The sequence below is a fragment of the Oncorhynchus kisutch genome, linkage group LG2 (genome assembly GCF_002021735.2).
Source record: "Oncorhynchus kisutch isolate 150728-3 linkage group LG2, Okis_V2, whole genome shotgun sequence".
In the NCBI taxonomy this organism is placed as follows: domain Eukaryota; kingdom Metazoa; phylum Chordata; class Actinopteri; order Salmoniformes; family Salmonidae; genus Oncorhynchus; species Oncorhynchus kisutch.
In genome coordinates, this window is record NC_034175.2 from 14,965,006 (window position 1) to 14,989,856 (window position 24,851).

Below are 24,851 nucleotides of genomic sequence, written 5' to 3' on the forward strand. Positions count from 1 at the left end.
GTGTAGGAGGCAGTATTTTGATGTTTGGATAAAAAACATACCCAAATTAAACGGCCTATTTCTCAGGTCTAGAATCTAGAATATGCATATAATTGTCAGATTAGGATAGAAAACACTCTAAAGTTTCCAAAACTGTCAAAATATTGTCTGTGAGTATAACAGAACTGATATTGCAGGTGAAAACCTGAGGAAAATCCAACCAGGAAGTGGCCTCTATTTTTAAAGCTCCATGTTCCATAGCCTGCCTTTGCTCCATTTAAAGGGATATCAACCAGTCTTTAGACATAGTTGCAGGCTTTTATTTTGAAAAATCACAGAGAAAGATCACACATTGTATGGCTGGGTGCCAGCAGCGTTTTGTATGCGCAACAGCTTGTAGCAGCCATTTTCTCTCTCTTTCCTATAGAATAAGCTACATTCCCGGTTGATATATTATCGATTTATATATTGTAAAATCAACCTGAGGATTGATTATAAAAAACGTTTGTAATGTTTCTACGAACATTACGGATACTATTTGGAATTTTCGTCTGTGATGTCGTGACCGCTCGAGCCTGTGGATTTCTGAATATAACGCGCCAACCAAATGGAGGTATTTTGGATCTAAAAATCATCTTTATGGAACAAAAGGAACATTTATTGTGTAACTGGGAGTCTTGTGAGTGCAAACATCTGAAGATCATCAAAGGTCAGTGATTTAATTTATTGCTTTTCTGACTTTCATGACAATCTACTTGGCTGCTAGCTGTTTGTAATATTTTACCTACTGAGAGAGATGTCCTTACATAAATGCTTGGTATGCTTTCGCTGAAAAGCTTTATTGAAATCTGACATGCCAGGTGGATTAACAACAAGCTAAGCACGATGGCTGGTTTGGGTTCTGTGTACTCACGTAAGCCACGGAGATCGGGAGCACAAAGTCCTCGTGAGTGGCAGGGGCCCACGTTGGCAGCTCAGTGTTGATTTCCTCAAAGCAGGGCGAAGAAGGTGTTTAGTTTGTCTGGAAGCAAGGTGTCGATGTCATAATGTGGCTTGCTAAATCGTGTGTGTGCGTGCAATCAGTATTACGTTTGTAGGACTGTTAGTGAAGGTTGGGACGATGAAGTGGGATATTTGTCTGTTCCAGTTGTACAATGGACACTACAGAGTTCCGGAGGAGAGGGAAGGAGATGGTAGACCTGATAGCAGATTACCTGGAGAACATAGAGCAGAGGACGGTGTACCCCGACGTGGAGCCTGGGTACCTGCGGTCCCTCATCCCTGAGGAGGCCCCTGAGGAGCCTGACACCTACGAGGACGTGGTCAAAGACATTGAGAGGGTCATCATGCCTGGGGTAGGCGGCCAAGATGATTATATTATTATAGATGAGGTGACTATTGATTGAAGGCTGATTACAGCTGTAACATGATGGTAAAACTTTACTTGAAGGTGGCATACATAAGGTATTCATAACTTGAAATAGGTCAGATACTCTGTTATTGGAGATCCGCTTTCTCCCAGATTTCATCAGTGAAAAGTTAAGCATTAAATATGAAAGCATTGATGATACCAATGGGCTGTTTACCCAGTGGCTTCCGGCTGCATTGAACATGAGATCATGAGAACATACACAACACTCAATGCACACAGTCACTAACCGCTAAGTTATGGTGGAGGCATTATCACAATATCTGTATCAACTTCTGGTCTGTTGACTGTTTAGTGATCATTCAGAAGATGTACAGTAAGGAGTTTCAGTGTTGAACGTTTTGTTAACGAGACAGTGTTCCGTTGTACTGAGAAATCAGTTCACGAAAGCTCACATTAACTGTATATGACCCATATCAGCCATGTAGTTGTTTTTGCAAATGGTTGTAGAATTCCCTGCATTCTGTGGCCTTTCACATGGCAAAGTTCAAAGACTTTAAATGAATGGCTAACCTCACATCAATAATCTCACCACCAGAGAAACAAACCAGTTTCAATCTATCTACTCCCAACCCAAACGCTTTCCGTGGCTGTAACATGAAAGCTGTTTTTCCATTGTCAATCTGACCCTCTAAAACATTTTTTTTCTTTACCACCTCTGCTTTTAACAGTGTTGAATAAGCCCGGTTAGTCTAATGAATGACTCACCATGGGAAAGCATGTAAGGGAGACAGACAGGGACACTGGCAGCCTCTCGCTTGGTGCCCCAAACACGCACAAGACTGGAATTCAGCCTGGAACAGTTTAACTGCCATGCTCAAGGGCTAGAGCACTTTAGGGGTTAAGTGCCTTGATCAAGGGCTCAGTGGCACCATGGCAAGGCATGGTATTTAGCAGGATTTTGATACTAGCAAACCTCAGATTTACTCTGTCAGGTTACACCTAGGATTCGAACCAGACTAACCTCGAGGCTACCTGACACGACTCTTCCTCTGTGTTTAGGTGACCCATTGGCACAGCCCGTACTTCTATGCCTACTTCCCCACGGCGAACTCCTTCCCGGCCATGCTGGCAGACATGCTGTCTGGAGCTATTGGTTGCATCGGATTCTCCTGGGTATGTATGTATGTATCTGTCTCTGTCATCCTCTCTCTTTCTTTTGAATGTGATTTGAACAGTATCAACATTTTAAGACAAAGGGATAGTTCACCCACATTACAAAATTACATGTTGGCTTCCTTACCCTGTAAGCAGTTTATGGACAAGGTATGACAGCAATCCATGTTTTGGTTAAGATTCCATAGCACTGTTTCCAAATATTATTGTTTTAGCATTTGTGGCACAAATTCAATTCATTGATGCGAAAAATGCTTATATCGGTCCTTGTCCAAATGGTGTGGTAACCTGCCAGCCCGGCGTGTACAGAGCAGTGTGTTGACCCTGTCTCTAAGCCCACGTTACTGTAGGCTGCCAGCCCGGCGTGTACAGAGCAGTGTGTTGACCCTGTCTCTAACCCCACGTTACTGTAGGCTGCCAGCCCGGCGTGTACAGAGCAGTGTGTTGACCCTGTCTCTAACCCCACGTTACTGTAGGCTGCCAGCCCGGCGTGTACAGAGCAGTGTGTTGACCCTGTCTCTAACCCCACGTTACTGTAGGCTGCCAGCCCGGCGTGTACAGAGCAGTGTGTTGACCCTGTCTCTAACCCCACGTTACTGTAGGATGCCAGCCCAGCGTGTACAGAGCTGTGTGTTGACCCTGTCTCTAACTCCACGTTACTGTAGGCTGCCAGCCCGGTGTGTACAGAGCTGTGTGTTGACCCTGTCTCTAACCCAATGTTACTGTAGGCTGCCAGTCCAGAGTGTACAGAGCAGTGTGTTGACCCTGTCTATAACCCCGCGTTACTGTAGGCTGCCAGCCCGGCGTCTACAGAGCTGTGTTGACCCTGTCTATAACCCCACGTTACTGTAGGCTGCCAGCCCAGCTTGTACAGAGCTGGAGACAGTCATGATGGACTGGCTGGGGAAGATGCTCAAGCTACCAGAAGACTTCATCGCCGGGACACACGGACAAGGAGGAGGCGTCATCCAGGTATGGTAAAACTACCCACCATTTCTTTGGGGTAAGACGATGCATTGCTTTTATTTCCACAGTTGTACATTGCCACAACATACCTTCAAATACATTTACAATTCAATTAATTAAAATGAAAAATGTAGTCGGATATTTGTCGTAGTCATATTTCAAGTAAGGATATCCAAGAACAATATAAATCTAATATTTGTACAGAACACATGGTATTCACAGTTAGGGTCAAAACCGGATTTACAGCCCCTGCCACTTTGCCTTCTAAAACAATGCAGATGTTAGAAAAATAGGAAAAGCAATTGACTACTCACGATTCTGTCGCTGCCAGCAATTTGTCTGTCATATATGTTTTGGTTATTATTTGCCTCACAACACCAGATAAACAGCAGGAAATTGCCTTTTAATATGTCAGTCAAAGATGGGCGTGTGTGTGTTTTGGGGTTGTGGGTACTTATTTCGTGTGGTAAAGTGTTCATTAATTGTTGTGGATACAGCAGTGCAGCTGAGGTGACTGTCTCAGCCAGGGATGAGATAGGAGAGGTGGCTTAGGCATGCGAGAGAAGGCTGACAGATAATTTAATGGCCCTCTATTGAATCCATCGAGGATCATCGCACATTCTAGGGGTGTTTTGTTTGTGGCTGGGGTTTTAAGTGCGCTTCACTATGGCAAAAAGTAGGCCTCCTCTCACTTGTTGCTAGCCTTATGAGAGCTGTGACAAATTGCCATCTCACCTGATGCATCATGTTCAGATGAGCATTTGAAAGAGTATGAGATGCATTTAGGAGCAGTTTTATCAAACAGAAGCTAATGAGTGAGATTTGCATTTATGATTGTGAGTGAAATTATTATACTGAAAAATCTAATCACATGCATCCTAAACAACAGGTGTGGACTACTGAAATGCTTACTCACGGGCCCTTCCCAACAAAGCAGAGAGAAAGAACATAGAGAAATAATAGAAAAGTTAACCATGTAATAATAGATACATAATGAATATGATAACTTGTCTTTATACAAGGACTACCAGTACCTAGTGGATGTGCAGGGGTATGAGGTAATTAAAGTGCAGTGCATTCGAAATGTATTCAGACCCCTTCACTTTTTCCACATTTTATTACGTTACAGCCTTATTCTAAAATGCATTAAATTGAATATGTTTCTCATCAATCTACACACAATATCATGACAAAGTGAAAACAAGTTTTAGAAGGAAGAAGAAACAAAACAGTTGACAGTGCATATCCAAGCCATGAGGTCGAAAGAATTGTCTGTAGAGCTCCGAGACAGGATAGTGTCGAGGCACAGATCTGGGGAAGGGCACAGAAATATCTGCAGCATTGAAGGTCCGCAAGAACACAGTAGCCTCCATCATTCTTGAATGGAAGAATGATGGAGGTCACCTCCCCCTTTGGCATGGGTCCTCAGATCCTCAAAAGGTTTTACAGCTGCACCATCTGCACCATCGAGAGCATGGCGAGAGCAGTGGTTGCATCACTGCCTGGTATGGCAACTGGTCGGCCTCTGACCGCAAGGCACTATAGAGGGTATTGCGTACAGCCCAGTACATCACCGGGGCCAAGCTTCCTGCCATCCAGGACCTATATAGCAGGTTTTGGGGTTAAAAATTGCCCAAGACTTCAGCAACCCTAGTCATAGAATTTTCTCTCTTCTACCCCCAAGCCATAAGACTCCTGAACATCTAATCAAATGGCTACCCAGACTATTTGCAGTACTCTCTTATCATCTATGCATAGTCACTTTAATAACTCTACTTACATGTACATAAATACCTTATTTGTTACTTTTATCTCTTAACTTTTTTAAAAGTATTTTCTTAACTGCTTTTTTGGTTAAGTGAATGTGCATATGACTCGCCTCTGCAAAGAACAAGAGCTATTTGAAAACCATCAGGTTTATGTGGAGCAAATTTTACATGTTGAAGTCTGTTTTTTATAGAATGTGGGACCTGCCTAAGCCCATAGAGTATGTACATGTTGCAAGGCCTACTGGTTTGACTTAAGTCATCAACTCACCCCACATATATTTGTCTGTCTTTCTGTAGGGTACGGCCAGTGAGGCAACTCTTGTGGCTCTCCTAGCTGCCCGCTGCAGGGCGGTCAGAATGATCCTGGCCAGTGACCCACAACGTCCAGAGACTGGCATTACCTCCAAACTGGTGGCCTACTCCTCCGACCAGGTCAGGTTTCTACTCTTGCTCTTATTAATCCTACTCCTACCCTGAACAGGTCAGTTCACAAAACCAGATGAGCACTATAGAGCACTTTAACCCAATCAGTCCCGCCGTAATGCAGGTGCGTTTTGGTATATAGGTGTGTTACAGTATATACTGTACTCGATACCATCGACTGCATCTTGCCTATGCCGTTCTGTACCACTCATTCATATCTTTATGTACATATTCTTTATCCCTTTACACTTGTGTCTATAAGGCAGTAGTTTTGGAATTGTTAGATTACTCGTTGGTTATTACTGCATTGTCGGAACTAGAAGCACAAGCATTTCGCTACACTTGCATTAACATCTGCTAACCATGTGTATGTGACAAATAAATTTGATTTGATTTTTTTGGACTTAATTTATCTATTGGTTAACAATATTTACCAATAGATAGAGGGAATAATTTCCAAAATAATTAAGAGAAAAAATAAACGTTTTTTTCTCTTTATAGTTTTGGGTATTAGTTCCGCTTTCTATTGTTTAATATGATATACAGTGCATTCGGAAAGTATTCAGACCCCTTCACTTTTTCCACATTTTAAGTTACAGCCTTAATCTAAAATTGATTAAATAAATGTTTTCCCTCATAAATCGAAACATCTACACCCCATAATGACAAAGCGAAAACAGGTTTTTAGAAATGTTTGCAAATGTAATTAGTACATTTTTTACAGAAGTACCTTTTTTACATAAGTATTCAAACCCTTTGCTATGCGACTTTAAATTGAGCTAAGATGCATCCTGTTTGCCATTGATCATCCTTGATAGGTTTCTACAGCTTGATTGGAGTCCACCTATGATTGGACATGATTTGGAAAGGCACACACCTGTCTATATAAGGTCCCACAGTTGACAGTGCATGTCAGAGCTAAAACTAAGCTATGAGGTCAAATAAATTGTCCGTAGAGCTCTGAGACAGGATTGTGTCGAAGCATAGGGAAGGGTACCAAAACATTTCTGCAGCATTGAAGGTCCCCAAGAACACAGTGGCCTCCATCACTCTTAAATGGAAGAAGTTTGGAACCACCAAGACTCTTCCTAGAGCTGACCACCCGACCAATCGGGGGAGAAAGACCTTGATCGGGGAGGTGACCAAGAACCATATGGTCACTCTGACAGAGATCCAGAGTTCCTCTGTGGAGTTGGGAGAACCTTCCAGAAATACAAAAATCTCTGCAGCACGACACCAGTCAGGCCTTTATGGTAGAGTGGCCAGAAGGAAGCCACTCCTCAATAAAAGGCACATGACAGCCTTCTTGGAGTTTGCCAAAAGGCACCTAAATGACTCTCAGACTGAGGAACAAGATTATCTGGTCTGATTTAAAAAAAAGATTGAACACTTTGGCCTGAATGCTAAGTGTCACATCTGGAGGAAACAAGGCACCGCTCATCACCTGGTCAATACCATCCCTATGGTGAAGCATGGTGGTGGCAGCATCATGCTGTGGGGATGTTTTTCAGCGGCAGGGATTGGGAGAACAGTCCGGATCGAGTGAAAGATTAACGGAGCAAAGTACAGAGGACAAAGGACTGAGGTGAAGGTTCACCTTCCAACAGGACAACAACCCTAAGCACACAGCCAAGGAGTGGCTTCAGGACAAGTCTCTGAATGTCCTTGAGTGGCCCAGCCAGAGCCCGATCGAACATCTCTGGAGAGAGCTGAAAATAGCCGTGCAGCAACGCTCCCCATCCAACCTGACAGTGCTTGAGAGGATCTGAAGATAAGAATTGGAGAATCTCCCCAAATACAGGTGTCCCAAGCTTGTAGCGTCATACCCAAGAAGACTTGAGGCTGTAGTCGCTGCCAAAGGTGCTTCAACAAAGTACTAAGTAAAGGGTCTGAATACTTCTGTAAATGTGATATTTCATTTTTTAATACATTTGCAAACATTTCTAAAAACCTGTTTGTCATTATGGGGTATCGTGTGTAGATTGATGAAGAAAAAAACAATTTAATCTATTTTAGAATAAGGATGTAACTTAACAAAATGTGGAAAAAGTGAAGGGGTCTCAATACTTTCTGAATGCACTCCCCTTTCATTTCTGGTCAATCATTTCGCCTGTCACTGCTGTGCACCTGTGCACCCTGAAGAAGGCCTGTGAGCCGCAACGCGTTGGTGCTTCAGCAAAAGGAAAGGCGAGGTGCTTAGCTCCAATGTATAGCCTAGTGGCCCATTGAGACACAACAATGTAAAATAATTTTAATGATATGTTTCAAGGTAAATGGCAAAGTATAGCACAAAATAATACTAAGGATAAAATAAATGTGTCGTTAATCAAAGCTTCATTAATTGTAGCGCATGTACTGTACATGCTCAAATGCACATTATTATTTGTATTACTGTGTGCTATAATTTGCCATTTACCTTAATCATTATAATTGTTTTATATTGTTTATTATTTATTTACACTACCAGTCAAAAGTTTGGACACCTACTCATTCAAGGGTTTTTCTTTATTTGTACTATTTTCTACATTGTAGAATAATATTGAAGACATCAAAACTATGAAATAACACACATGGAACCTACTCTTGACTGGTACTGTATATATTTTTAACCCGGAAGCCAGCCGCAACAATGTGTCAGATGAAACACCGTTCAGCTGGCTACCGGGGTCAGCCCGCAGGAAACCGGCCCACCACAAGGAGTCACTAGAATGCGATGAACCAATTAAATCCCCACCAGTCAAAACCTCCGCTAACCCAGACGATGCTGGGCCAATTGTGTGCCGTCCTATAGGACTACTGGCCACGGCTGGTTGTGGCACAGCCCGGGAATGAACCTGGATCTGTAGTAATGCCTCTAGCACTTGCGTTTCAATGTGCCACTAGGCTATAAATAGGAGGTAAGTGCAATGGTTAGGTCCCTCTGAGGAAGACTTCAGCTTGACGTTGAAACGACAGTCACCTGTTTGCATCCTCTACAACGGATTAAAGTGAGCTAAAATAAATCAATCTTGCGTGCTCCAACTCCTTTTTGCCTTGAATTAGTCCTTCTGTAAGTTTTTCTTGGTAAAACTTTCTCGTGATATGGGTCTGTTTGTGTTGGAGGAATTTATTTCCTATATGTTCAATTAAAACACTTTGTCCGTTTCTAAGAATTTGTAAGATACTTATTTGCATAAAATGGACAGAGACCAGTCTCATAATTAATCAGTAGCGTTTATTTTCGAGAGCTCTGGTCAAAATACAATGTACATTGGTTTATATACCTCTGATGATAGCTCCATTAGTTTCTAACAAGGAACAGAAAGTCCTTGTACCAATTCTTGACGAAAACTACACACATTACATTCAGTATTAATGATTATAATAAGATTCAAACATCCATACAGTAACATAGTAGTATTCTGTTTAGTTATAGTTCTGATTTAAATGTATATATAATTTAGTCATTTTTTCATTAAAATCCCTTAACAGTTTGTCAGGCAGCACAGTCATGCTAGCTCTGCTCTGTTGACCTGAGCAGCATGGGATTAGGTTATGGCTTTGCCCCGAGGACAACACTGGCCTTTATGGGGAAGAAGATAACAGCCCTTTTCTCCAGGAGTGACGTTACACACAGTACAACTGGTCCTTTAACGTCTTACTTGATGGACGGACTACAAACATTATTTCATCTTTGGGTGAATGTACAGTACTATATGCCGAGATAGAATGATAATTTAGACTGGTTTAAAATAACCTATTAGCATGATCTGGCTTAAGTCTGGTGGCCGAGACAATGTTGGCTGTCTTTTAAGTCACCAAAATCACTGTCTTTCTTTGGCTATCTTGGGAGCTCTACTCTCTTTGGTTGGACGTTGTTCACCATCTTGAAGTGACCTACATGTTTATCATCTGCTCTGTTTTGGGTTGTGACAGTTGGCTATCTTGAAGTCACTTGTGTTAACTCTACACTATTCTCTTTGAACAGGCTCATTGCTCGGTGGAACGAGCAGGTATGATTGCAGGAGTGAGGATGAAGAAGATTCCGACTGAGCAGTCAGACAAGTATGCTGTCCAGGGAGAGACCCTCCGGAGAATGATACAGGAAGACAAGGCTGCAGGACTCATCCCCTTCTACGTAAGAACAGAACACACTCATCCCCTATTACGTCAGAACAGAACGCACTCATCCCCTTCTACGTCAGAACAGAATGCACTCATCCCCTTCTACGTCAGAACAGAACGCACTCGTCCCCTTCTACGTCAGAACAGAACGCACTCGTCCCCTTCTACGTCAGAACAGAACGCACTCGTCCCCTTCTACGTCAGAACAGAACGCACTCGTCCCCTTCTACGTCAGAACAGAACGCACTCGTCCCCTTCTACGTCAGAACAGAACGCACTCGTCCCCTTCTACGTCAGAACAGAACGCACTCGTCCCCTTCTACGTCAGAACAGAACGCACTCGTCCCCTTCTACGTCAGAACAGAATGCACTCGTCCCCTTCTACGTCAGAACAGAACGCACTCGTCCCCTTCTACGTCAGTACAGAACGCACTCGTCCCCTTCTACGTCAGAACAGAACGCACTCGTCCCCTTTTACGTCAGAACAGAACGCACTCGTCCCCTTTTACGTCAGAACAGAACGCACTCGTCCCCTTTTACGTCAGAACAGAACGCACTCGTCCCCTTCTACGTCAGAACAGAACGCACTCGTCCCCTTCTACGTCAGAACAGAACGCACTCGTCCCCTTCTACGTCAGAACAGAACGCACTCGTCCCCTTCTACGTCAGAACAGAACGCACTCGTCCCCTTCTACGTCAGAACAGAACGCACTCGTCCCCTTCTACGTCAGAACAGAACGCACTCGTCCCCTTCTACGTCAGAACAGAACGCACTCGTCCCCTTCTACGTCAGAACAGAACGCACTCGTCCCCTTTTACTTCAGAACAGAACGCACTCGTCCCCTTTTACTTCAGAACAGAACGCACCAATAGTCCAATACAGTCCACAAACACATTGTTATGAATATCATGTAAAGTACTGTGTTTTTACAGAAATCGTTGATTTTTGTCCTTTCATTTAGTTCTGTGCTACTCTTGGGACCACTCCCTCATGTGCATTTGATCACATTACTGAACTTGGGCCCATATGTAAGTATGATTCTCAAAGCATTATTAACATACTCCTAAAGGCTGTCTATTAGCACTGACATGTGGTTGTAGACTGACAAAGACATAGGAATCTACTGTACAGCCATGTCTCAGGACCAGCTTTGTATGTTTCTGTACTACTGGTTCTACACATTTGTATTTTTGTCTCAGGTAATGCAGAGAAAATCTGGATGCACATTGATGCTGCATATGCTGGGAGTTCCTTTATTTGTCCTGAATTCAGACCCCTGTTGAACGGCATTGAGGTTAGAAACCACACACTTCCAGTTAAATTGCCAGTGAACATACTTGTATTTTACATCCATTATAATTTGTGGTTGATAATAACTTAAATTAACTGTCAAGAGGGAAGCGTGCTAGAATAAGTAATATACCCAATAATCCGTTGGAAATTAGAACAGCATCCGTTTGGATAGCATGCGTCTTCAACTGAACAGAGCCGAGTGGAGTGACACACTGAGAGCACAGATAAGGCTAAAGTAATTTCCTCAGGCATCATCAGACCTTTAGATAAAACCCTGCTGCTCTCCTCGTCAAAGAAATATCACTGTTTATTAGCGACACAAGTTCAAACAATGTTGGGGGGTGGGAGACAGGGATGTAGTAGAGGAGGCGGGAACGCGCGCGCACACAAACACACACACACACACACACACCTGAATGACAGGGGGGCAGACACACCGGCTCCCTCTGCAGCTGAGGCTGGTTGCTAGGATATGAGTGATAGGCAGGCTCATGCATCTGTCAGCATGGTAACAACTGGGCACGAGCCCCTTTGATTAATATTGTCTCTTATTGCTGCCTGCTTTTATTGCGTCTGTGAAGGCAGGTGGGAAGGATATGGTGATAGGCCAGCTGCAGTCAGTGCAAACCTAGTGATGGCAGGTGGGAAGGATATGGTGATAGGCCAGCTGCAGTCAGTGCAAACCTAGTGATGGCAGGTGGGAAGGATATGGTGATAGGCCAGCTGCAGTCAGTGCAAACCTAGTGATGGCAGGTGGGAAGGATATGGTGATAGGCCAGCTGCAGTCAGTGCAAACCTAGTGATGGCAGCAAGGGCCTTTGACAAATCAAATATATTCTAAGACCACGGTTTTCCTACAATTAAATGGGAAAAAATGGCTTGTGTATTAAGGCGGTGACCTGTACACTTATGTCAAAATCAGCTGATTTGATTGGCTTACTCTTATCTCTTTTAGTTTGCAGACTCTTTCAATTTCAATGCACACAAATGGCTGTTGGTCAACTTTGACTGCTCTACAATGTGGTAAGTTATGAAGTGATTGACAGTCAGCCTTTGTAGAAACATTGTTTTATTATTGAACAGGTTGTTTTATCTGACCAGGGGGACAGTCTGTAAGATTCCCTGCTGGTCATTTAAATAAAATCATACAACAATCATACAAGTAAAATCTTTATTTGTATAATATATATTTTTCACTTTGCTTTTGTATGACCCCTTAGTTTATTTTCTGTTCTATGGGGAGAGGGGAGCAGCTTCAGCATGGTTTTAAATATTCATTCAAATCTAAACTACTTTCTGAGCTCAGCACTACACTGTGCAACTGTATACGTGTCTATAACCTAAAATCTAAGGCTGTACTATTCTCCCCATCCTTAGTTACACTGTTGCTTAATGTGGCTATTGTCTACACTACTCTACCGTCATAACAAAGTCACCTCCAGAAGCACTATCTAGACACCTAAAGCATTCTTTAAACAGAGTGGGTGGGAATAGGCATCCCATCTGCCCTCTCTCATCACCCCACAAACAACCCCAACATTTCTTGTTGATAGAACGCTCAATGCCCTCTTCCATCCCTGGTAAGTTGCCATGACAAAGTCAGTTAACAAAGAAAATGACTTATGTAAAGAGAGACTTATGTAGTCTGCTCAGAAATAGCTGTGCTTTTTTATGACGCTATAGTGTATTTTAGTAACTGTAATAAAGTTAAAATTACTTGTAGCATCTCAGTTTATGAATTGTATTATTGGTTTATAACAGTTTGTAACAATACGTCAGCTGAATCTGTAACTGACAGACCCTGGTCTCACTTATGATCTTACATTCTTATTTCTTGCTCAACTGATTGTGAAAACAGAATTCTTTCAACTCATTTTCAGAGACAAAATCTAGAGCACAAGTTGTGCCAAGTCATTGTTTACAAAAACATAATTTATGCTGCTGTGTCATCTTAGATCATTGTCACTTTACAATACAACTTTATTGTTCAATATAAGTTAACAAAAAGAGAATATACTTCAATAAAATAGAGATTATAATTTACTTCAATACTGTGTGTCTTTTGTAAGACTTAATGTAGCACTGAACACCTTCTGTATGTGGGGGAGCCGTTTTCCGTGCTTTTCTTAAAAAGCCTTGCCCTTTAGCCTACCCTTATGTTTTCTGTGGGAGCTTTCATAGGGTAAGAGTGTTTAAGTTTTCAGTGTCTGTCCATAGGGTGAAGAAAAGATCTGATCTCATTGGGGCCTTCGAGATGGATCCTCTATACCTGAAACATGATCATCAAGAGTCGGGTAGATATTTTTGCACTGACAATAGTCTGCATTGACATTACTTTTTTTTTGTTATTTCCAACCTATTAGGTTTAAATGTGGTAAATCTAGCAATAGTCTCATCAGCCTATTTACAGTATAGTGGTTTAATTTGATCAAGTGCAGATGATGTCTGGAGTCCCTGTAATGTAATGGGATGTGAATGGTGTTAGTGTGAGAGCCCAGTATATCACATCAAGGATCTGAGGGTCTGTCGGCCTGCTCACCTCACAATCCTGCTGGCTTTAGGCTTGCTAATAAACCCAAGGTGGATAAACTAATACTCACCACCACAGCCCCATGTTTTATATGGCTAGGGTGTGTGTGTGTGTGTGTACTGTAGTTGTACCATATGTTTGTGTGTACTTGTGTTAGAGAGTAAATACAATAAGGCGTCCAAACGCTGACCTAATAACACGCAATATGTCACTCTAAAACAATCCAATTCAATTACCGATGTCCCTCACGTCCTCCCCACAAAACATTTGCACTGTAATAGTCCACTAATGGTCATGTTGCATCGCGGCCTGCCAGTGTTAGCCAGTGACAGAGTGTCACCCATCTTAGATGCAGATGTATTCTCCCAATTGGAACCCTATTCCTTAGATTGTGCACTACTTTGTCCAGGGCACCAAAGGACTGTACAAAGTGCACTATGTAGGGAATAGGATGCCATTTGGGACGCAGTTCAACACAACACTGAAGCCTCCTCCTCCTTAATTGGACTGACAGAAAGACAAAAGACTGGCCGACCTCTCCTCACAGAGAAGGCTGCTCACAGTAAGGCCACTGCTTCCCCAGTTCCAGCTTAATGAAATTACAGGTTATTACCACTGCAACAGGGCTTTTCTACTGTATGTGGAGAGAGGGTGAGAGATATGTTTATTATCTACTACACTTGCTTTGGGAAGGGAGAGAGAGAATAAAGGTCAGCGATGGTAACAACATTCAATAATATGTTAATAATTAAAATGTTGGCTGTGAATTGCTAGTAGTATAATTACTCATCTGTTTATTCACAGGACTGATCACAGATTACAGGGTAAGCTGAATGGTTATCTATTATCATTATATTCTGTCTATGTGTAAGTGGCACTGGATGTCATATCAGAGTTCACTCTGTTTGCTCCACTAACCCTAACTCACTTATCCCTCTCTGCCTCACCCTATCTCCCCCTGTACCTCACACTACCACACAGCACTGGCAGATTCCACTGGGCCGAAGGTTCCGCTCTCTCAAGATGTGGTTTGTGTTCCGAATCTATGGGCTCAAAGGCCTTCAGGACTACATCCGTAAGGTAACCGCAAAGCACAGAAACAGCTCAGGTTCCCTTCCTCTGTATCGGTCTGTCAATCAAATCAGCCTTGTCTGTGTCTGTCTAGCTCTATCAGTAAATTAAGCAACAGCAACACAAGGCCTTCAGCCATACTGCATTCATCTACTGTCTTTATTAGATTGAAAAACTCCAGTAAAGCGGAGACTGCTCGGCATCTGACAGTAAGGCCCAGTACATCACTGGGGTCAAGCTACCTGCCATCCAGGACCTATATAATAGGCGGTGTCAGAAGAAGGCCCAGAAAATGGTCAGACTCAAGCGGTACCGGAGCGCCAAGTCTAGGACCAAAAGGCTCCTCAACAGCTTCTACCCCTAAGCCATTAGACTGCTGAACAATTCATAAAAATCGCCACCGGACAATTTACATTGACCCCCCCCTCTTGTACACTGCTGCTACTTGTTGTTTGTTACCTATGCATAGTCCCTTCGCCCCCACTTACATGTAATCAAATCAAATGTTATTTGTCACATACACATGGTTAGCAGATGTTAATGCGAGTGTAGCGAAATGCTTGTGCTTCTAGTTCCGACAATGCAGTAATAACGAACAAGTAATCTAACTAACAATTCAAAAAATAAAAAATAAACTACTGTCTTATACACAGTGTAAGGGGATAAGGAATATGTACATAAGGATATATGAATGAGTGATGGTACAGCGCAGCATAGGCAAGATACAGTAGATGATATCGAGTACAGTATAACATATGAGATGAGTATGTAAACAAAGTGGCATAGTTAAAGTGGCTAGTGATACATGTATTACATAAGGATGCAGTCGATGATATAGAGTCCAGTATATACGTATGCATATGAGATGAATAATGTAGGGTAAGTAACATTATATAAGGTAGCATTGTTTAAAGTGGCTAGTGATATATTTACATAATTTCCCATCAACTCCCATTATTAAAGTGGCTGGAGTTGAGTCAGTGTCATTGACAGTGTGTTGGCAGCAGCCACTCAATGTTAGTGGTGGCTGTTTAACAGTCTGATGGCCTTGAGATAGAAGCTGTTTTTCAGTCTCTCGGTCCCAGCTTTGATGCACCTGTACTGACCTCGCCTTCTGGATGACAGCGGGGTGAACAGGCAGTGGCTCGGGTGGTTGATGTCCTTGATGATCTTTATGGCCTTCCTGTAGCATCGGGTGGTGTAGGTGTCCTGGAGGGCAGGTAGTTTGCCCCCGGTGATGCGTTGTGCAGACCTCACTACCCTCTGGAGAGCCTTACGGTTGAGGGCGGTGCAGTTGCCATACCAGGCGGTGATACAGCCCGCCAGGATGCTCTCGATTGTGCATCTGTAGAAGTTTGTGAGTGCTTTTGGTGACAAGCCGAATTTCTTCAGCCTCCTGAGGTTGAAGAGGCGCTGCTGCGCCTTCTTCACGATGCTGTCTGTGTGAGTGGACCAATTCAGTTTGTCTGTGATGTGTATGCCAAGGAACTTAAAACTTGCTACCCTCTCCACTACTGTTCCATCGATGTGGATAGGGGGGTGTTCCCTCTGCTGTTTCCTGAAGTCCACAATCATCTCCTTAGTTTTGTTGACGTTGAGTGTGAGGTTATTTTCCTGACACCACACTCCGAGGGCCCTCACCTCCTCCCTGTAGGCCGTCTCGTCGTTGTTGGTAATCAAGCCTACCACTGTTGTGTCGTCCGCAAACTTGATGATTGAGTTGGAGGCGTGCGTGGCCACGCAGTCGTGGGTAAACAGGGAGTACAGGAGAGGGCTCAGAACGCACCCTTGTGGACAGATGACCTCAACTAGCCTGTACCCCTGCACACTGACTCCGTATTGGTGCCCCCTGTATATAGCCTCGTTGAGGAGTGTTACTTTTTATTTTATCCTGCTTGGGGGCGGCAGGGTAGCCTAGTGGTTAGAGTGTTGGACTAGTAACCGGAAGGTTGCAAGTTCAAATCCCCGAGCTGACAAGGTACAAATCTGTCTTTCTGCCCCTGAACAGGCAGTTAACCCACTGTTCCTAGGCCGTCATTGAAAATAAGAATTTGTTCTTAACTGACTTGCCTAGTTAAATAAAGGTAAAATTAAAATATATTTTTTCTTCTTGAACTGCACTGTTGATTAAGGGCTTCTAAGTAAGAATTTCACGGTAAAGTCTACAGTTGTTGTATTCGGGCAAATAAAGTTTGATTTGACATGTTTGTAATCAATTATATGTAGGCTACAGTTGTCTTTTTACAAAACAGTGCTATTCAACAAGTTGACCATTGCCTACTATAGGTCAGATGACAGAAATTGGTATTTTCCTATCATCTTGGTACAGCAGCATACAGTTTCTGAATAGACATACGAACACTAAGTGAATTATTATAGTGGACACACATGGACCATTAAACCTCATAGTAGTGGTGACCTACTGGCTGGGAATGAGGAAGTGGAGTGCTCAGCTAATAATCAGTTAGGACCAGAGTTTTTGCCTCATTAATGACTGAGTTGGCATTGGAGTTATTACTAATATCCTGTCCTGGCAGTTCTCACTCAGACTTTGGTTACAAATACTGTTCATCATGATGTACTACTGTGTAATTGTGATTACATGCAATGATATACCCTTCAATTCTCATGAAGCATTTAATGCCACACACAGGGTACTTTGATGATTAGTGAATGGATTACATGTTTGATCCTGTGGTGAATAGGATTTTGAACAGGATGAGCTGGAATAGGACATTAGCTTTGAGCATTCCCTCCAAGGAAGGTTGAACAGGATGAGCTGGAATAGGACATTAGCTTTGAGCATTCCCTCCAAGGAAGGTTGGACAGGATGAGCTGGAATAGGACATTAGCTTTGAGCATTCCCTCCAAGGAAGGTTGGACAGGATGAGCTGGAATAGGAATAGGACATTAGCTTTGAGCATTCCTCCAAGGAAGGTTGAACAGGATGAGCTGGAATAGGACATTAGCTTTGAGCATTCCCTCCAAGGAAGGTTGAACAGGATGAGCTGGAATCGGAATAGGACATTAGCTTTGAGCATTCCCTCCAAGGAAGGTTGAACAGGATGAGCTGGAATAGGAATAGGACATTAGCTTTGAGCATTCCCTCCAAGGAAGGTTGAACAGGATGAGCTGGAATAGGAATAGGACATTAGCTTTGAGCATTCCCTCCAAGGAAGGTTGGACAGTTTGACTATTTCATGGTTATTTTCTTCCGATTTCCGGACTTCTTTGTTCAAACATAGACTGACCTAGCCCAAAGGCCGGCAGATGGCGATATTGAATTGTTTCATTTTATCGTCCAAAGGGAATCTATGCAACCGTACATTTGTATCCCCCGTGGACTGGTTTGTGCATAAAATATTCTCCATTCAGGCTGCAAAGGCATCACTTTGCTTCTTAACTTGCTTTAATTGTGAGAAGGCATACAACAACTGGGAAAATATGCATACTTACTTTATGAAACACCATTTTCCACCAGAATGCTAGAGTGGCTAATTGCAATTCCCGGATGTTGCGTATCGCGTTCAGCCAATCAGGTTGCAGCAGACTGTTTACCATTGGTCTGAACGCTGTACGCAATGTCAGGAAGTAGCATTAGCCACCATTTTGTCACCACTAAATCAAGTTAAGGAGGAAATCGATGCCTTTGTAGCCCACATGGAGAATGTTTTATGTACGAACTGGTCCACTGTGGATACAAATGTATAGCCGGCTGAATACTGTAGATCCTCTTTGGACAGTAAGCTGAAATGACTCAATATTGCCATCTGCCAGCCTTTGGGCTAATACTGACTGTTTTATGACTAGATTCATTGTCAAAGAGCTTGTGCATTAATTTCCATACTGAGATATACCTGGTTCCATGGGCATACTAAACAACAATGCATTTTCTGTTAGATTCAGGAAGTTGTATGGTTAGGGCCATGTGCTTTAATGTTTATCTAGTATTTTCACTCATCAAACAGTTGTCATCACATTAACCCTTTGGTTGAGAATGGAGCCCTTCTCAAGGGTGAATGAACATTAAAGACAATGTAGCTACTATTGCTGAAAAAAAATGTGTATTACAACAAAAAATATTAATTAAAATTTTGTTACCAGGGTGTCACCTAGTGTCCATATCAAGAAGTTCACCTTAACCCATTTCCATCTGCAGCACCTCAGACTGCTGTCTGCAGTGGTGTAAGGTACTTAAGCAAAAATGCTTTAAAGTACTACTTAAGTAGTTTTTGGGGGTACCTGTACTCTACTTTACTATTTTTTTGACAACTTTAACTCTACTACATTCCTAAAAAACATTTGTACTTTTTACTCCTGAATTTTACTTGACACCCAAAAGTACTCATTACATTTTGAATGCTTTTAGCAGGACAGGAAAATGGTCTAATTCCTGGTCATACCTACTGCATCTGATCTGGCTGAGTCACTAAACACAAATGCTTTGTTTGTAAATGATGTCTGAGTGTTGGAGTGTGCCCCTGGCTCTCTGTAAATGATGTCTGAGTGTTGGAGTGTGCCCCTGGCTCTCTGTAAATGATGTCTGAGTGTTGGAGTGTGCCCCTGGCTCTCTGTAAATGATGTCTGAGTGTTGGAGTGTGCCCCTGGCTCTCTGTAAATGATGTCTGAGTGTTGGAGTGTGCCCCTGGCTCTCTGTAAATGATGTCTGAGTGTTGGAGTGTGCCCCTGGCTCTCTGTAAATGATGTCTGAGTGTTGGAGTGTGCCCCTGGCTCTCTGTAAATGATGTCTGAGTGTTGGAGTGTGCCCCTGGCTCTCTGTAAATGATGTCTGAGTGTTGGAGTGTGCCCCTGGCTCTCTGTAAATGATGTCTGAGTGTTGGAGTGTGCCCCTGGCTCTCTGTAAATGATGTCTGAGTGTTGGAGTGTGCCCCTGGCTCTCTGTAAATGATGTCTGAGTGTTGGAGTGTGCCCCTGGCTCTCTGTAAATGATGTCTGAGTGTTGGAGTGTGCCCCTGGCTCTCTGTAAATGATGTCTGAGTGTTGGAGTGTGCCCCTGGCTCTCTGTAAATGATGTCTGAGTGTTGGAGTGTGCCCCTGGCTCTCTGTAAATGATGTCTGAGTGTTGGAGTGTGCCCCTGGCTCTCTGTAAATGATGTCTGAGTGTTGGAGTGTGCCCCTGGCTCTCTGTAAATTATGTCTGAGTGTTGGAGTGTGCCCCTGGCTCTCTGTAAATTATGTCTGAGTGTTGGAGTGTGCCCCTGGCTCTCTGTAAATGATGTCTGAGTGTTGGAGTGTGCCCCTGGCTCTCCGTAAAAAAAAAAAAAAAACAAGAAAATCGTGCCGTCTAGTTTGCTTAAAGGAATTTGAAATTATTTATACTTTTAATACTTAAGTATATTTTAGCAATTACATTTACCTTTTGATACGTAAGTATATTTAAAATCAAATACTTTTTTACTTTTACTCAAGTAGGATTTTACTGGGTGACTTACTTTTCTATTAAGGTATATTTACTTTTACTCAAATATAACAATTGGGTACTTTTTCAACCACTGGCTGTCTGGGTATGAATGAATGACTGACTGTCTCTCTGCCTTCATAGCATGTGGAGTTGGCCAAAGAGTTTGAGAGCCTGGTTCGCGCTGACCAGCGCTTTGAGATCAGCGCAGACGTCGTGTTAGGGCTGGTCTGCTTTAGACTAAAGGTAAGACAATTCAACCAACTGTGAATGTTAGTTCAGCACATGATCATTGAACGTTCAACAGACGTAAACTATCTTTGGACTGGAGTAGACTAAAACTATTTCTTGTTAGGTCTATGGTATATACACTGCTCAAAAAAATAAAGGGAACACTAAAATAACACATCCTAGATCTGAATGAATGAAATATTCTTATTAAATACTTTTTTCTTTACATAGTTGAATGTGCTGACAACAAAATCACACAAAAATGATCAATGGAAATCAAATGTATCAACCCATGGAGGCCTGGATTTGGAGTCGCTCAAAATTAAAGTGGAAAACCACACTACAGGCTGATCCAACTTTGATGTAATGTCCTTAAAACAAGTCAAAATGAGGCTCAGTAGTGTGTGTGGCCTCCACGTGCCTGTATGACCTCCCTACAACGCCTGGGTATGCTCCTGATGAGCATCCGCCAACTCCTGGACAGTCTGTGGTGCAACGTGGCGTTGGTGGATGGAGCGAGACATGATGTCCCAGATGTGCTCAATTGGATTCAGGTCTAGGGAACGGGCGGGCCAGTCCATAGCATCAATGCCTTCCTCTTGCAGGAACTGCTGACACACTCCAGCCACATGGAAATGCCACCCCATACCATGACTGACCCACCACCAAACCGGTCATGGTGGAGGATGTTGCAGGCAGCAGAACGTTCTCCACGGCGTCTCCAGACTGTCACATGTGCTCAGTGTGAACCTGCTTTCATCTGTGAAGAGCACAGGGCGCCAGTGGCGAATTTGCCAATCTTGGTGTTCTCTGGCAAATGAAAAACGTCCTGCACGGTGTTGGGCTGTAAGCACAACCCCCACCTGTGGACGTCGTGCCCTCATACCACCCTCATGGAGTCTGTTTCTGACCGTTTGAGCAGACACATGCACATTTGTGGCCTGCTGGAGGTCATTTTGCAGGGCTCTGGCAGTGCTCCTCCTGCTCCTCCTTGCACAAAGGCGGAGGTAGCGGTCCTGCTGCTGGCTTACTGGCCTCCTTCACGTCTCCTGATGTACTGGCCTGTCTCCTGGTAGCGCCTCCATGCTCTGGACACTACGCTGACAGACACAGCAAACCTTCTTGCCACAGCTTGCATTGATGTGTCATCCTGGATGAGCTGCACTACCTGAGCCACTTGTGTGGGTTGTAGACTCCGTCTCATGCTACCACTAGAGTGAAAGCACCGCCAGCATTCAAAAGTGACCAAAACATCAGCCAGGAAGCATAGGAACTGAGAAGTGGTCTGTGGTCCCCACCTGCAGAACCACTCCTTTATTGGGGGTGTCTTACTAAATGCCTATAATTTCCACCTGTTGTCTATTCCATTTGCACAACAGCATGTGAAATTTATTGTCAATCAGTGTTGCTTCCTAAGTAGACAGTTTGATTTCACAGAAGTGTGGTTGATTTGGAGTTACATTGTGTTTAAGTGTTCCCTTTATTTTTTTGAGCAGTGTAGTTTTAGTTTACATTTTGGAACCTATGCTTCTTATGCATTGTTCCCATTGCCTGCCGGCATCCATTTTTATTTTATTTTTTAAAAACGTATTAGACTATTGTAACATCCCAAATGGCACACTATTACCTATATAGTGCCCTTCTTTTGACCAGGGCCCTATGGCCATATAGGGAATAGGGTGCACTATATAGGTAATAGATTGTGTCCCAAATAGCACCCCATCTAACCTTTCCTCCTGAAAGGGTTCCAACGAGGTGAATGAGACCTTGCTGAAGAGGATCAACAATGGCAGGAAGATCCACCTGGTGCCGTGCCTGCTGTCTGGTCAGTTTGTGCTGCGCTTCGCCCTCTGCGCCCGCACCACCGAGTCACGTCACATCCGCGAGGCCTGGCAACTCATCACACAGCTGGCCGAAGAGGTCATGCAGGAGCTGCCCCACTGACCATCCACATGGACTAGACAGGCTGGGTTGGTCCAGGAGCTGTATGTATCAAGCAGTATTTCAGAGTTAGAGTGCATGTCTAGGATCAGGTCCCCCCTGTCCATTCATTATAATCTAAAAGGCTAAACTGATCTTAGAAACTGATCTTAGATCAGCACTCCTACTCTGAGATGCTTGATGAATAAGGGCCCTAACCCCACCTGACCATGGCCGGTATTCAAAAAGCGTCTCAGAGTAGGAGTTTCCATGTTATCTTATTCCTTATGAAGTAAAAGGCTAAACTGATCCTAGTTCAGTACGGTTTGATGCCTACTCTGAGATGTTACAGGCCTGGATCTCACTCAGTGGAGGTTCCTTAGGGGAGGACGGCTCATAATAATGGCTGAAACGGAGGGACTGGAATGGCATCAAAACATGTGTTTGATGTATTTGATACCATTCCACTGACTCCAATACCAGTCATTACCACGAGCCCATCCTCCCCAATTGAGGTGGCACCAACTTCCTGTGATCTCATTGTGTTTAAATCATCAGCAAATTGCAGCCCTTTCTCTCTGCTGTTTGATCCCATGTGTGTATTTATATGTGTGTTTTGTGTGGTTGTATGTGAATCAATGAATTTGTGTGGGTGCGAGTGACTAAATTAAAGGTGCTTTTTGGGTGAAGCAAATCATATCCAGATGTTAAGGTTTTACCTGATAAGTTACTGTAGTGTAGGGTTTACTGACAATACACAAGCATGTGTTCTATGTAAAACCAGACTGACTGAGTTCTGCTGTGGAGCCCCAGAGTTCTGCTCTGACTCTACACCAGTGTGCTAAATGAGAGAGGCCAGGCTAGAGACGGCCCCCCCCCCCCCCCCCCCCCCCCCAGGGCTCTGTGTATGCCCCGCCTGCTTCTCCACCCTCACCCACCCTGCCCTGTCCCCTCTCAACCAACTGTTCATCCAGCATGCTAAAAATACAGGCAAGGACTTAGTATGAGGGGCTTTATCCTGTCTGAGGTTTATCCAGGCTCTGATCACTCAGCTGTGTTTACCTGCTCTAGTGGAGTGATTAGTAGAGGTATTCAATTCAGTACAACATATTTATCCCCTTAGGGACATATTGATTAAAACATTGGTGTAGTCTAGGTCCCTAAAACAAGATTTAAGAGTCAGAAAACATTGTATGTTTTGGCACCATTATACAGTAAGGTTTGAGCTGTTCACTGTTTTAATGAAGACAAAAAAGTACAAAAATTAACAGCATGTTGAGATTATGCCAAAGAGAGACACGGGTATCGTATGCCAGAGACACAGGTATCGTATGCCAGAGTTGGGGCCATTCCCATTTAAATTCAGTCAATTCTGAAAATAAACTAAAATCCAAAATGTTCTCCTAGAGAAGCATTGAGAAAAAAAATGTAATTCCATAATCGACTAAATTAAAAAGGAATTGACCCTAACCCTGGTTCATAACCAGCTTTGTCTTGAACATCATAATAACCCATGAGACAAATAAGAGCTCTTATGGGAGCATCAGTTAAAACACTTACAGTAGGCCTTTGCCCTGAAGTGCATGAATAAAATATTCAGACAACAGTTAATGTCTCAGTTGATTTGAAGAGACACAAAAACAATATGTACCTAGCTTCAGTTAATGCCCTCAGCAGTAGCAGTGAGCCAAGGAGGAATTGACTTGAGAGGGTCTCTCCTTAAGCAAATATGAATGAGTTTCAAATGTGTGCTTTACTGTATGCACATCATATGGTTCTGTTGGACTGTTGGATAAACAAACCAGTTGAATTGGATTAGACCTTTAAGCTGTGAATCCCATCATGTCAGAGTCACTCAAAATAAATTAAGTGATAAAATATCTCTCACTGGTTTTATTCACAAGTCAAGTGTGCCTTTTGAATGAGGAATGGAGGTGTGTGTGTGTAGAATATGTGTAGTGGTCTCTATTTGTCTCTTTTGTGTCTTTACTTGAGATAACCAGCACTGGGCTGACCGCTTCAGTCAACACTAGGGGGAAATTGCATTGTACGCTTGGTCAGCTTTTACCTGGCAATAAGCTGGTAGTGCAATCCTATGTTTTTTGAAGTGTAGATGTATTCTTTTATAGGCATTGAGTGGCTTTGTGGCTTCCTGCTGCTTGTCTGCCTTGTGGCATCATTGTACGGTCCTCTTTACACAACAAAATAAATGTGTTTGCAATGTGTGTTTGAGTATGTCATACTTTCACATTGGTCCATTGGTACTATTTAAAACTCAATCAGCACTATCAGATCATACCATTTCAAATACATTGTCTTTAGGAGTTTTGGTGTGACACCCTTGCAAACCACTAGATGGAAGCATTGTCACAGTCCAGTGAGGGTTGGAGCAGTAAAACCACAGACTGAAAAATGAGATGGATATTTCACTGGATGTATACATGTGAGAGGAAGCCCACTGGTCAGCAGTGGGAGAAAATGGAACGAGATGGATTTTGGGCGACAATGCACATTTTCTCATCCATTAATCATTTGATCTCAATACAGTTTTCTGTTCCCAAAACTAGAATGTGTTATCAGAGTGGACTAAGTTGTTTAGA

General features: G+C 43.1%; 1 protein-coding gene across 2 annotated transcripts in view; it reads left to right on the plus strand.

Annotated features, from left to right (window-relative positions):
• The window catches only part of LOC109901911 (aromatic-L-amino-acid decarboxylase), a 28,077-nt gene extending 3,601 nt beyond the window's left edge, over positions 1-24,476 (plus strand). The window contains exons 2-14 of one of the 2 annotated variants that reach the window (XM_031788426.1): positions 1,127-1,334; positions 2,411-2,524; positions 3,377-3,496; positions 5,557-5,691; positions 9,650-9,799; positions 10,749-10,815; positions 10,987-11,081; positions 12,036-12,103; positions 13,298-13,374; positions 14,415-14,434; positions 14,592-14,690; positions 20,245-20,346; positions 22,075-24,133. In XM_031788426.1, the coding sequence (XP_031644286.1) occupies positions 1,134-1,334; positions 2,411-2,524; positions 3,377-3,496; positions 5,557-5,691; positions 9,650-9,799; positions 10,749-10,815; positions 10,987-11,081; positions 12,036-12,103; positions 13,298-13,374; positions 14,415-14,434; positions 14,592-14,690; positions 20,245-20,346; positions 22,075-22,275 (1,449 nt within the window). In that variant the 5' untranslated portion in view covers positions 1,127-1,133 and the 3' untranslated portion in view covers positions 22,276-24,133. Of the gene's footprint in view, positions 1-1,126; positions 1,335-2,410; positions 2,525-3,376; positions 3,497-5,556; positions 5,692-9,649; positions 9,800-10,748; positions 10,816-10,986; positions 11,082-12,035; positions 12,104-13,297; positions 13,375-14,414; positions 14,435-14,591; positions 14,691-20,244; positions 20,347-22,074 lie in introns of both variants that reach the window. The other variant, XM_031788423.1, reaches the window with a different exon arrangement.
• The last annotated feature ends 375 nt before the right edge of the window (positions 24,477-24,851 follow it).